The 13,850-nt window shown below is 44.1% G+C and overlaps 1 protein-coding gene across 1 annotated transcript; it reads left to right on the plus strand.

Moving 5' to 3' along the window:
- The first annotated feature begins 3,941 nt into the window (after positions 1 to 3,941).
- ralbp1 (ralA binding protein 1) lies at positions 3,942 to 13,832 on the plus strand. Its single transcript, XM_023965253.2, has 10 exons — positions 3,942 to 4,034; positions 8,502 to 8,804; positions 9,906 to 10,337; positions 10,405 to 10,754; positions 11,293 to 11,454; positions 11,617 to 11,748; positions 11,824 to 11,934; positions 12,013 to 12,134; positions 12,206 to 12,326; positions 12,402 to 13,832. The coding sequence occupies exons 2-10, from the start codon at positions 8,555 to 8,557 to the stop codon at positions 12,699 to 12,701; spliced, it is 1,980 nt and encodes a 659-aa protein (XP_023821021.1). The 5' UTR covers positions 3,942 to 4,034; positions 8,502 to 8,554; the 3' UTR covers positions 12,702 to 13,832.
- The last annotated feature ends 18 nt before the right edge of the window (positions 13,833 to 13,850 follow it).

Raw genomic sequence — 13,850 nt, forward strand, 5'->3', positions numbered from 1 at the left:
TGACAGCTTCTCTCATGCAGGAGATGGAATGATTGTGAGCTTGTGGCTGCCATCGAAATGATACCACAGCCTAAACATTCTTTATGGGTTCCAGACGCTTCTCAGCCAAGAAAGCGATGGAGACAACACAGCGGTTATGAAACAGCCAAGCACTTTTAATGGGGGGCACCTGTTCACTGTGATGCAATCCCACCCCCCCAAAGAATAAAACAAGTGTTTTTCTATCTAAAATAAATCTAAAACACGATGGAATGAAAGCAAAGATGATGAATTTCACCCACACAGCAAAAACGGAATCTTCAGGAAGTAAAACTCGTTTATAAGAGAAAAAGTCTTATATTCTGCTCTGCAAGAAAAATGAGTTATCAACACACTTTCCTATGGAAAAAATATCCTTAAATCGAGAAAACATAGCTTTGTGACTAGATTTTATTTCATTTCAAAATGGTCTAAAATCTCCATATTTCTGATATGGTTAGTGTTGTGCAGTCTGACTCTCGACAATGTTTCTCATATTTTTCCTTTTAAATGGAGAGCATGTGTTGTTTTGATGTACTCCCTCCACATGAAATGTTTGATAAAACACCTTTAACGTGTTTTTTCTTTTGTTGCCTTAATACCCCCACAAACACATCCATTGGGTAATCATCACTGCTTTTCCGCATGCATCCAGACTGTGTTAAAAATGTCTTTTTGTGTTTTCCAATCCCGGCTCTGATGTTTGCATCATGTTACCACAGTATGAGCTCTGAAACCCTCAACATTATAAATATTAACAGTATCTCAGGAACCATCGAAGCTGAACGTTCCCCCCCTGAATTTTGGCTGGGAAAGCACCGTCCTGCTGAAAGAGGAGCTCATCAGCTCCGTTTAGAGTCCAGCATCTGCTGCAGTCCACGTGTACTGCAGTTCTTGCCATAACGTGCTCGTCTGTTGCAGGACTGAAAATGCAAAAGGATATTCGGTTCTTTAGGCAGCTCTTCCGAAGAAGAACGTCAGCTCTTTCAAAACACGTCTGGCACGTTCTGCATCACTACAGCAAACAACGAGAGCTGGAGCTGCCTAAGCCTGCCTGTGACCTTCTCAAACATTCGATGCATTGTTGAACAAGAAATGAAACAAAGGAGGCCCCAAACTGTTGGACGCTGAAATCTGATACCCAGCAAGAATGAGAAACTGCTTTTCAATCTACAACGGGTGTCCTCGGCCTGCAGAGTGTTGCTGAAGAAAAATAAATGAATAACAGGTGTTGAAGACGTCCAATCCATGATATTAAAATGTTTTCTGGGAACAAAAACTATTCCCAATTCATGCTGCTTTAAGGGGTTAGCATGTTCTTTCAATTATTTTCTCGTTCTTTAATTATTTTGCTTAACTAATGTCTTTTTTTTTTAATCACACAATTTTATTTAGTTATTTTAGTCCATGTTAAATTTTATGTAACGACGGTTAAGCAGTGGCTAACACTGTGACTTACAGTAAGAAGCCTTGGTTCAAATCCTGGTTCTTCCTGTGTGGAGTTTGCATGTTCTTTCCGTGCATGCGTGGGTTTTCTCCAGGAACTCTGGCTTCCTCCCACAGTCCAAAAACATGCTTCATAGGTGATATAAATTCTCTGTGGTTGTAAATGTGAGTGTGGTTGTGTAGCCCTGACCTGTTCAGGATGAACCCCGCCTTCACTCAACAGTAGCTGCGTTGGCTCCAGCAACCCTGTGACCCCACTACAGATTCCGTGGTTTTTAAAGATGGCTAGATGATGGATGGTAATAACATCAAGCTACCAGATTTTGAGCCGTAAAGATATAAAAAAATTCATATATTTTTTATGTTTTACATTTGAATTGAATTATGCTTTTTTTAAAACAATTAAAAGAGATGAAGAGTTAGTGTTTTCATTTTTCATTTCAATCCTTCCTAAAAATATTTCAGTTAAATGTTGTGCGTTATTTAGTATAGTAAATATATTTAATTATCCTCCTGAGAACTGAGGGAAAAAAAGTGTCTTCCAGTTTTTGTTTTTGTGTGATTTCCTATCTATTTGGGCCTAAAAAAACACCTTACAATTTTAATTTAAAAAAAATACTTTTTATTTTAATTTCCCAACACGTCCACTGTAGAGGACAACAGGACGACATTTCTGTGAAAATAGAACACTCAAATAGGAAAATCAGAAAAAAGGAGCAGATTAAAACTTTAGAGTGATATTCACCCAAAAAACATTAAATTTTAAATTTTTAAATAAAACTCTATATCACTCTATTGCCACTTGTTGGACCATCTGCTACAGAGGAAGATTGACCAGTAAATTGAGAGATTTGCTTTTTGGCTCAGCTCTCTTTTCACCACAACGGACCGGAACAGCGACCGCATAACTACGGACGCTGCTCCTATCCGCCTGTCAATCTCACGCTTCTGTCTTCCCCCTCTCATGGACAAGACCCCAAGATATTTAAACTTCTCCACCTGGGGCAGGGACACTCCACCCACCGAGAGATGGCAAACTACCTTTCTCTGGTCGAGGACCATGGCCTCAGATTTAGCGGTGCTGACCTTCATCCCAGCCGCTTCACACTCTACTATACCACAAACCGCCCCAATGCACGCTGCAGGTCCCGGCTTAATGAAGCCAACAGGACAACGTCATCTGCAAAAAGCAGAGATGAAATCCTGTGGTTCCCAAACCAGACCCCCCCCCGGCCCCTGCCTGTGCCCTAGAAATTCTGTCCATAAAAACTATGAACAGAACTATGATAAAGAGCATCCCTGCCAGAGTCCAACTTCCACCGGGAACAGGTTTGACTTACTGCCGGCTATGTGAACCAAGGTCTTGTTCCGGTCATGCAGAGACCGGACAGCCCTCAAAAAGGCTCCCCGGACCCTGTAATCCCAGAGCACCCTCCACAGGATATGGGGGACGTGGTCGAACACCTTCTCCAAATCCACAAAACACACATGGACTGGATGAGCAAACTCCCGCAAACCCTCCACCACCCCAGATAGGGTATAGAGCTGGTCCACTGTTCCACGACCAGGACGGAAACCGCACTGTGGTTCCTGGATCTGAGATTCGACTATAGGACGGACTCTCCTCTCCAGTACCCTGGCATAGACTTTCCCAGGGAGGCTGAGGAGGGTGATTCCACGGTAGTTGGAACACAACTAGATCAAAAACAGATCCTCGAAAATGTTATCAATGTACTGTGAAAAGTACAGGAATAGACACTAGTATTCACAAACTTTGGGGTCATCTTGATAGGCAGGGCGCCCTGCTAGCACAGGTGTAAACCTGTTATGATAGACGTTTAAAAACACAAAAAAAAATCAAGTTAATTATAAAAACAAGTTATTTTTTCCTGAATCTCATCCTTTTCATCATCCGAAAGCTCCAAATCTGAATCTTCTCCAACTATCTGGCATAGAATCCTCTCTGCTTCACTTTTTTCTCCAAAAACCATGTGCAGCCATTAAATACATTAAAATGGTCCCGGTGTCCTCTACAGTGGACATTCATTAAATGCCTGCTGTTTTAAAACAGAAACCATGTCACTGTTTTCAGATCTAAATACATTGTTCCTAACATGTTTATGACCAAGAATATTTATAATTATCATGGTAAAAAAAAGGAATAGATACAGAATATTTGACTTGCCTTTCACCTTTCCATAAAGATAGGTAAATGGTTTGGTAGCCATCTTGGTAGAGGTAAAACTTAAAGTTCCCTAACATACAAACTCAACACGTGACACATCACTGGAAAGCCCAGGATGTCCTACAGAGTAGAGTAGGGTTTTGAAAGGTATCTCTTAAATCCTTAAAAATATACAGGTAAACAAAATTTCCATTATAGAGGACATAAATGACTGGGCCGGGTCTCAGGAGGTTATTATTATTTTCCAAAAAACAGAAGAATTGAGATAAAACCATTTTAACTACATTTCCCCTGATGCACCTGTGCAACAACGCATGCGCAAAAGTGTTTATTTAGTTTACGGGGAACCGGAAGCTCCAATGTGGAATTGAGCGAACAGGACTTGGTAAAGTTTCTTACGTTATTTGTTTTCTTCTCTCGTGTGTAACACAGCTTTGGGGAAATACAGTTTATGCTCTGGCGCTTGCAGTAAGGGCCAGACGATTTATGCGGGTTTGTTAGGAGCTTTGTTTCGAAGTTAAGAGACTCGTTTATCACCTAGCTTAGCGCGTTTGCGGCTAGCTAAGCTCCCGTTAGCATATGGGCCCCTACATCCACAGCAGCTTCCCTTCACGTTTCAGCGTCAAAACGACAAAATCAACCATAGCAGACATTAACTGATGGGTTTTACACATAGATATCACCTTATGACAAGCTGCATAGAGTAAGTGTTTTCAGAAACACTTACAGCTGTTTTTAGCTAGTTAGTTCCAAGCAAAGAAGATGAAGATGAACTTGATGATGATTTAGAAAAATAATTAGTTCTACATTAACTTTGTTTTGTTTAGACAGAGTTATTTAACAGAAGGCTGTTAAATAACGGGTTTCCTGACGCATTTTTCAGTATTTGGCATATAATAATAATAACCATAATAATAATAATGATAATAATATTTAACTTTATTTAAATTGTCCTCCATGCAGACCTAAGCCGCTGTACAGTGACAGAATAAAAACGTATAAAGAAGTGGATACAAATAGATTATATGTCCAAAGAAATTCCTATAAAGATACACTATTAAAACTAAACATATAATAATAATAACAATAATATTGGATAGGATTTGTCCATTATTCATTCATTCTTGGTGATGGTAACTACTGATGTAGCCACAGCTGCCCCGGGGCAGACTGACAGAGGCGTGGCTGCCAGTTCACGCCTACCATCACTGGGACATTCACGCACAAGCAGCACTAGACAGTGAGGGTGAAGTGTCTTGCCCAGGGACTAAACGAAAGTTGACCGGGGGGAAGCGGGGATTGAACCTCCGACCCTTGGATCATTGGTCGTCCTGCTCCAACCTTTCATAGAAGAAAATGAATTAAATGTGGTGAGATATTGGGGGGGGTGGGGGTTAAAAACAGACTGTCTGACATGAACTGGGACATCGTTCCAGAGTTTTGGAGCTGCTGCAGGAAAAGCACAGTCCCCTGATCTAAGAGGGCGGGAGGGACACACGGCTGCAGGAGCTCACACAGTTAGAGAAATGTACTCCTAACACCTCATTTTGTGTATCAGCATTCTAGTAATAGTTAAATGATGTCAGTGTGACAACAGACTTAAATAGCAAACCACATCCCCTTTGAGGTAAATGACTTTCTGCATGACCTGCTGTTGCTGCGGTTCCGTTTTGTGACTTGTGCTGCTTGACTCCAGTCATCTGACATCATGGCTGTTCTGTGGTTGGTTCCCGACATGGCAGGTTTAGTTATGGAGATGATTGCTGGAATGGCAGAAGCCCCATCTGGTGGGAAAAGCGGACTGTTGCAATTGTTTGGTTCCCAAAAATTGCCATGAAAGCATCAGTGGACGTCAGTCTGCTCACTCATTCAGGTTGATCTAGTCTGTAAAGCAGATTTTAATTTACTCATATTTAGGATTATGGTGAATAATTCTTCAGTTTTTATGCTTTGTTTTTCACAAGTTTGTTATTTTTTTTTATTTTTATTTTTTTTGCTTTTGCAATATTTTATTTTCATTTTCAAGTGTACAAAATCAAACAGGCAAAACAAACAGTTCAGGTGCTCTTTAGACCATTACAAAACACAATGTAAAAATACAAGTAAATAAACAATTGCCAGTTACATTCTATTCAATATTTATTCACAGGCCGTCCAAACAGGACATAAATAGAAGACAGAAAAATGCAGTCTCAACACAGAGCTAAATAACTTTAACTTTCTGTAAGTGATTTAGAAATGGTGTCCAGAGTTTATTGTGAACATTAATTGAGGCAGTCCTGACATGGCGAATTTTTTCCATGTGGATGAGAGATAACATGTCAGTGAGCCACACTTTAAAGTATGGAGAAGCCATAGATTTCCACTCTCGCAAAATTTGTCTTTTTGCAGTCATTAACCCAAGTTCTAGTGGTTGTTGCATTACAGTTGGGATAGCTCTAGTACGTACGCAGCCAAAAATGGCGAGCTCTGCATCGGGTGTTATAAAGCAACGATAGGCTTTGGCATACCAGTCAAATATTCTGTTCCAGAAGCCAGCCAATGAGGGACAAGACCAAAAAGCATGAGCCAATGTGCCTTCAGATATTTTACATTTATCACAAATGGGAGTAATTGAAGGATATATTTTGTGCAACCGTACTTTGGAGTAGTGGAGCCGATGGATGATTTTAAATTGTATGAGTTGGTGTCTGCTGTTAACTGAGCACGAGTGAATCTTGGACAAACACTTTTCCCACATAGATTCTGATATTTCTATGCCCAACTCCTGACTCCAAGCATCTTTTATTTTTGTTGATGTCACCCTGGTGCTGCCATCGAATAAATGCACTATTCTAGAAAGCAAGTGTCTGGAGCCAGGGGGACTTTTGAAAATGTCATAAAGATCATGTTCAGCTGGAAGATCTTGGAATAATTTAATTTTGGACTGCAAGTAATGTCTAATTTGTAAGTACCTATAGAAGTGTGAATTGGTAATGTTAAAGTTTTGTTTAAGTTGATTAAATGATGCAAATTTTTTATCTATGTATAAATCTTCAAGTTTGGACAAACCCCTCTCATTCCATTCCTGATACAATTTGTCATCACAAGGAGGCAAGAAAGAGTGATTATGGCATATTGGTGACTGAACAGAAATGTCTGGCAAAGAAAGAATGCTTCTAATTTGATTTAAAATGCGCACTGATTGCTTTAGGACAAAACCCAGTTTCCGGAGAGACTCCGCCCTCTCCAGTTTGGAGAAGAGCAGAGCCTGTAAACATGAGAAATCTCTCACTCCCCCGGCCTCCATCTTAACCCACAGCGGAGTGGTGGGACCAATGGTGTCCGGCGATCCCTGCTGCCAGAACATCAATGCTCTGATATTAGCAGCCCAGTAATAGTGTTTGAATTCCGGCAGGCCAAGACCTCCTTCCAACTTGGATTTTTGCAAATGCGACTTTGAGATTCGAGCATTTTTATTATTCCAGATATAAGAAGTGATTATTGAGTCCAACTCTTTAAAGAAGGAGGCTGTGAGGTAAATAGGGAGATTCTGACACAAATACAAGAATCTAGGCAGAGAAACCATTTTTATGGAGTTTATTCGGCCGATCATGGATAAGGGAAGGGTCTTCCAAGAGTCAATATTCTGCTTTAATTTTGATAAAAATTTTGTGAAATTCAAGGTAAAGATTAATTTTGGGTCTTTAGGAATAGTCAGGCCCAGGTAAGTGAAATGGTCATAGGTTATTTTAAAAGTAGCGTTTTGAATAGAATTTGGCGGATAAGTTTTAGATAAAGGCATTAATTCACTTTTAGTCCAATTTATTGTGTACCCTGAAATTTTTCCAAAGGTTGTTATCAAATCAATAAGAAGGGGCACAAACTCCTCAGCATTGCGCAAGTATAACAATACATCGTCTGCATACAAGCTAATAAGAGTTTCTGCTCCTCCAACCACAAGGCCATGGATATGTGGATGTGCTCTTATTTTAACAGCAAGAGATTCCAAAGCTAAGGCGAACAGGGCAGGAGAAAGAGGGCAGCCCTGCTGGACAGAACGCTGTAACGGAAATGGTGATGATCTCTCCCCATTAGTCAGGATTGAGCACAACGGACCTGCATATATTAGTTCCACCCAAGATATAAACGTTTCACCAAACCCAAACCTTCGCAGTGATTCAAACAGGTAAAGCCATTCAACCTGGTCGAAGGCTTTATGCGCATCAAGACTCAAAACCGCAGCTTCATCAGAGCCATTGTGGTCGGCAAAGATGGTGTTCAGAAGACGCCTAACATTGGAAAAGGAAAGTCTGCCAGGGATGAATCCTGTCTGGTCAGGGTGGATAATAGAAGTCAAATACGTGTTTAATCTGGTTGCTAAAATTTTGGTAATTACCTTCCGATCAAAGTTTTGGAGAGCAATGGGTCTGTAATTAGCTGGATCGGCCTCGTCTCTGTCTTTCTTCAAGATTAAGGAGATGTTGGCTTCATACAGAGTTGTGGGTAATTTAAGTTTATGTTATTTAATTTTTTTTTATTAATAGAAGGCCTTTTAAGTAAACAAAATGTTTTATTTGAGTGATTCATTCATATCTAATAGAGTAGTTTTCGTATTTGAAGACCTAAAAACAGAACGTTTATTTAGGCATGACGCAATCTCACTCATAAGGTGATTACAGAATACCTTGAAATGTGATGTAACTTTTTGTGAATAAAAGAGTTTGCACATTGCGCTCCTAAATCTTCTTGCAGATTCACCTTTTAGGAGCTGAGCTCAGCCCTTTTAGGTGAAACTGCAAGGCAAACCTTTTTCTGCTTTGGTGTGTTTACAGCGTTTATTATCCAAGTGAAACTTTTTTGTCCACGGCAGGTTTGATAGGGAGGTGGTGTGTTGGTTAGAGGAGCAATAAGGCCAGTGGAGCCATGACGGAGTGCTTCCTGCCGCCCAGCAGCAGCCCTGGAGAGCAGCGCAGGGCTGAGCACCAAGGGGGCGTGGCCCGCACCCCCAGTTCTGAGGAGATCAGTCCCACCAAGTTTCCTGGGTTGTATCGCACGGGTGAACCATCGCCGCCCCATGATGGACATCATCATGAGCCTCCTGACACCTACGTCTCCGATGATGATAAAGAGCACGGAAAGAAAAAGAACAAGTTCAAGAAGAAGGAGAAAAGAAGTAAGAACAGACTTTCTTTTAAGACTTTTATTGTTTTTTTACATCAGTGAATAAAGAATCAGAGCCTGATTTGTAATGCATGTCCTGTCTTTAGTCTGTGAGGCTGCATGGCTTTACAAAACTATTTTCCCTGTGAGGTATGGCAGCCATTCATTTCTTTATTTACACATTTTCAGATGGATTAACAATGATAATAAGATGAGCTTGTAATAGTGTTTGATGGTTTTCATGGAGTCTTTACCATGTGAGGGAGAGCTGTATGCTAGAGGGGGGGGGTGACACCCACAGTGCTGCTGAATTCCAGTTAACAGCATCTCAACTAAGTGACGGCACGGCTCACAAAGAGGCTCGTCAAAGACAGAATTTGAAACAAAAACAACCTTTTTCTGGAAAAACAGTTTGCTGATGGGTCTGAAGCTGCTGTGGTTAAGGTCCCAGCTGTCCGTGCATTTAAAGTGCTGCTGTGTCGTAGGTGTGGTATGTGTCTTCATCTCTTTCATGGTTTCACAAATACTAAAAATCCTACTTTTAATAGACTCCCAGTTTGTCTTTGGGTCAAAATATTAGAAATCCTTCAGTGATAAAAGTAAAAATCTACTTTGAATGCTCTGTTTTCACGGCGTTCACATTTCTGATCTGGATGTCGTTCTTCTGTACATTTTGTGCTGCTCCGTGCCCGCGTGGAGCTGCTGTGCGCGTGCACGATAGCAGCGAGAAAGAGGTGGACGGTTTGAGGACACGCCCACAGAGACCAGGACAGGTGTACCTCTACACATGAAGGCAGATCTAGAGAGGAGACAAACACTGAGGAAAGAGACCTTCTGTGTCCGAGAAGAGCTTGTTTGTTCTAAGAAAAACTAATTGCGTCTGTTTTGAAGTGGCGAGGTCCTCTGGGAACTACTACATCTCTGGCTGACCTGTTTTTCCCAATTCCCTATTCTCACCGCGCTGCTATCTGGTGTCTCTCACGCATCTCTCTTCCTGTTACTCTTCGGCTGCTATCACAGCGCGGACGCAGGCGGCCAATAAGAAAACAAAACGCTTCTCCCATCAGATTTAACCCGTTTCTGCCTCTCTTTTTTTTTGTTTTGTTTTTCACAGCGGAGGGATACGCCGCCTTCCAGGAGGACAGTTCAGCCGATGAAGCGGAGAGCCCGTCGAAGATGAAGCGCTCCAAAGGAATCCACGTGTTCAAGAAGCCGAGCTTCTCCAAAAAGAAAGAGAAGGACTTTAAGGTGAAGGAGAAGGGCCCCAAAGAGGACAAGGCCAAGGAGAAAAAGTCCAAGGACCTGACCGCGGCAGATGTAGTCAAACAGTGGAAGGAGAAAAAGAAGAAGAAGAAGCCTGCCACAGAGGCAGAGCCGGTCCCCGTGGAGACCCCCACCTTCAGGCCCATCTTTGGAGCCCCCCTGACGGAAGCGGTCAAGAGGACAGCTCTGTACGACGGCATCCAGCTGCCGGCCGTCTTCAGAGAATGTGTGGACTACATTGAAAACTATGGCATGAAGTGTGAGGGCATCTACCGGGTCTCAGGTACCAAAGGTTTTCTGGTGAAATATCTTTAAGGTCTTTGCGATTACTGACTCCCACTTCTGTTCAGGTATGAAGTCCAAAGTGGATGAACTGAAGGCGGCGTACGACCGCGAGGAGTGCCCGTGTCTGGAGGAGTACGATCCTCACACGGTGGCCAGCCTGCTGAAGCAGTACCTCCGCGAGCTGCCAGACAACCTGCTGCACCGAGACCTGGCCCAGCGCCTGGAGGACGCCTGCGGGCGGCAGGCGGAGGCCGAGAAGGTGACGGAGTTCCAGAGGCTGCTGGCCGAAGTGCCGCCGGAGAGCAAACTCCTTCTGTCTTGGCTCGTCACGCACATGGACCACGTCATCGCCAGAGAGGCAGACACCAAGATGAACATTCAGAACATCTCCATCGTCCTCAACCCGACCATACAGGTCAGAGTCTCTGCTGCGTAATGGAAGAAGACGACGACAAGATGCAGCTGCTGTCCACCTCTCGGCACATCCCTGTAGGGGTCGCCACAGCCATTCCGCTGATTCTTAAAGGTGGTTTGGCAGAGATTTTTACGCCGGATGCCCCTCCTGACAGAAACTTGTATATTATCCGGGCTGGGGACCGGCACAGGGACACCCAGCAGCAACATGCAGACTCAATATGAATAAGAAATGATGGGCTTTAATCAGCCCAGCAACCCACTTCTATTTGGATCAGTAAGTCAGTTCATCTCTGACACTCTGGCCCAGTTTAATGGAGCTAATTTATCCTCGCAGGACATGTCTCTGCTGCTGCTGCTGCTGCTGCTGCTCCACTTATTCCCCAGTAGCAGCAGCAGCAGCAGGACAGATACTTGAAACAGGATGTTCAGTGACTGGAATCCACCCTGTAAATATGTGAGGTTCATGTTTGTATGTTGCAGAAAGAGTCCAGCCTCACAACAGAAACCCGTGTGACTCCTCTTTTTGATGATTTCAGATTGGGAACCGGGTTCTGTATGTGTTCTTCACTCACGTGAAGGAGCTGTTTGGAGACGTCGTCTTGAAGCCGGTGGTGCGGCCGCTGCGCTGGTCCAACATGGCAACGATGCCGGCGCTGCCTGAGACGGCGGAGAGCATCAAAGAGGAGATCCGTCGGCAGGTGAGCTCACTCCAGCCAAAGTTTGACCTTTTTTTTTTTTTTTAGCTTAGCTTAGTGTCACAGCGACAGCAGCATTCGACTGTTTTTCCTCTTTAATAAATGAAAATGCTTGGCTGCTGCAGCATCAGATTGAAGCAGTACTATGACGGTGTTTGTTGGCAGGAGTTCCTCCTGAACTGCTTGCACAGAGACCTGCAGGCGGGTGTGAAGGATTTATCCAAAGAGGAGCGACTCTGGGAGGTTCAGAGGATCCTGACTGCTCTGAAACGCAAGCTGAGGGAGGCGAAGCGTCAGGTAAGCTGTCCCCGTGCGGGAACAGAGAGAGATCTGTCTGACGTCGTCTTTACACCAAACCTCTGTGGGCATCAGGAGTGTGAGAGCAAGATTGCCCAGGAGATCGCCAGCTTGTCAAAGGAAGATGTTTCAAAAGAGGAAATGACCGAGAACGAAGAGGAAGTCATCCACCTGCTGTTATCACAGGTGCACAATTCACCCAAACCTTTGAATTCTGCTTGCAGTTGGAAACTACAACAGGGTTTTATTCCTCTGTAAAATCAGGAAAACGAGATCCTGACGGAGCAGGAGGAGCTGATCTCCCTGGAGCAGGTGCTGCGCAGACAGATTGCTACTGAGAAGGAAGAGATTGAGAGGCTGCGAGCGGAGATCGCTGACATACAGAGGTAAGGGGAGGACCTGGAGCAGGCAGGGGGGGGGGCGTGGTTCCCACTGTGACCTGGAGATGTCTGATTAGCCGGCAGCAGGGTCGCAGTGAGACGGAGGAGTATTCATCTGACAGCGAGAGTGAGAGTGAAGATGAGGAGGAGCTTCAGATGATTCTAGAAGATCTGCAGAAGCAAAACGAGGAGTTGGAGGTGAGAAAAGATGCCAAGCTGGGCTGTGTGAAGCTTTTTAGTGTGGAGAATAAATATGTTTTGGTGTCCCCACAGAACAAAAACACCCACCTGAACCAGGCCATCCATGAGGAGCAGGAGGCCATCCTGGAGCTCAGAGTCCAGCTCCGCCTCCTCCAGAGCCACAAACAGCAACAGGAAGTGGCAGTGCCGCCGGCGGCGGAGCAGGCCCCTCCCACACAGCCGAGCCCGGAGGCACGCAGCGAAGAGCACACCAAACGCGCCGCCGTCCCCACGGCTCCTCCCACTGACACGGCAACCCTGACCAATGGAAAAACCGCAAAGGATCCTGCGAAGCCCTCGCCGAGCAAAGACAGGAGAGACACCAACATGTGAGCCGAGCGAAGCTGTCCGTCTCCACCGCTGGTCAGCTGTAGGGGTCCGCTGAAGCTCGCAAAGATGGGGGGTTTTTGTTCTTAAAACAGGTGTCCAAGAAGAAGGCTAGTGTCCAGGCCCCAGCACCTAAACCTCTTCAGTTTCCAGGGAGGAATGCAGCTTTAGCAGAAGCCAAGACGTTTGCAGGGACCACGTTGTTATATCTGCTGTGCCAAGACCGTGAAAGAGAGAGGGGGGGGGGGGGGGGAGCAGAAATGAAGCCATTTCTGAAGGGAGGGGTGCGAGAGAACCCTGTGCTTTAAATGATTCGGGTTAGGATCGAATAAAGAGTAGTCCTCGTAAGTCAGCTTAAGGCGAATGAAGCATGTCAGGAAATGACCACTGTGCCATAAAGTAAGAACCCCGACTATTCCAAGAGAACCACTGATTTAGACATTTCAGTATTGAAGACTTTAGGATCGGTCTATCTGCATAGGATATATTTTATCTAATATTCTGGCATCAAAAACTAAATACGTCTTTTTTTTTAATCAAAGCCTTCCATTAATGTTTAAATGAGTCAACGGTTTCTTTAAACAGCAGATCTGTGTTGCTCTTCACGGCTGATGAGCAGCAAACCGATACGCAGCAGCGTACGGCGAACACGGGAAACGTCACGTGTGTTTAGTTTCATGTTGTGCATCTTTGGTGATGTGCAGGCTCTGTTTGAATGTGTGAAGAGATGCAGCCCATCAGCTGGAAAACCCTTCATTTGGCCTCAAACCCGCGGCTGCAGAGCATTTCATAGTTCAGAGTTATTTCAAGGCGCTTGGCATGACCGACTTTCAGTCGGGTGTTTATGTGAAAATGCAAATGTTCTTTTCAGCGTTTATGTTTTCTTGTGGTTAATCACTTAAAGTGTGTGAATAATGCAAGCGTAACACCCCCCACCCCCCACTTGAGTCACGGTTTGCAAACTGTGGCGATTTCATCAGGACTCCTGATCCAGTGTTGTGAATCCTGTGACTGAAACACGCCGGATTGGGCTCAGCAGCTCCCGTCAGCTTATTTTCATATCGCTCTGAGCTTTGGTAGCAGATTGTTACAGACAAACTAATGCTGTGAAGAATAAAGTATCATTCTTAAAACTTTTTCTCGCCCAAACGTTTT

This window comes from Oryzias latipes, chromosome 17, assembly GCF_053564925.1.
Source record: "Oryzias latipes strain Hd-rR chromosome 17, Olatipes_Hd-rR_3.1".
Taxonomy (NCBI): domain Eukaryota; kingdom Metazoa; phylum Chordata; class Actinopteri; order Beloniformes; family Adrianichthyidae; genus Oryzias; species Oryzias latipes.

Excerpts from the sequence above, each read along its gene's own strand:
- ralbp1 (XM_023965253.2), top strand. The coding sequence starts at position 8,555 with ATGACGGAGTGCTTCCTGCCGCCCAGCAGCAGCCCTGGAGAGCAGCGC. Across the intron at positions 11,749-11,823 it reads TGAGGGAGGCGAAGCGTCAG|GAGTGTGAGAGCAAGATTGC; the intron begins GTAAGCTGTCCC and ends TGTGGGCATCAG. Across the intron at positions 12,135-12,205 it reads GAGATCGCTGACATACAGAG|CCGGCAGCAGGGTCGCAGTG; the intron begins GTAAGGGGAGGA and ends ATGTCTGATTAG.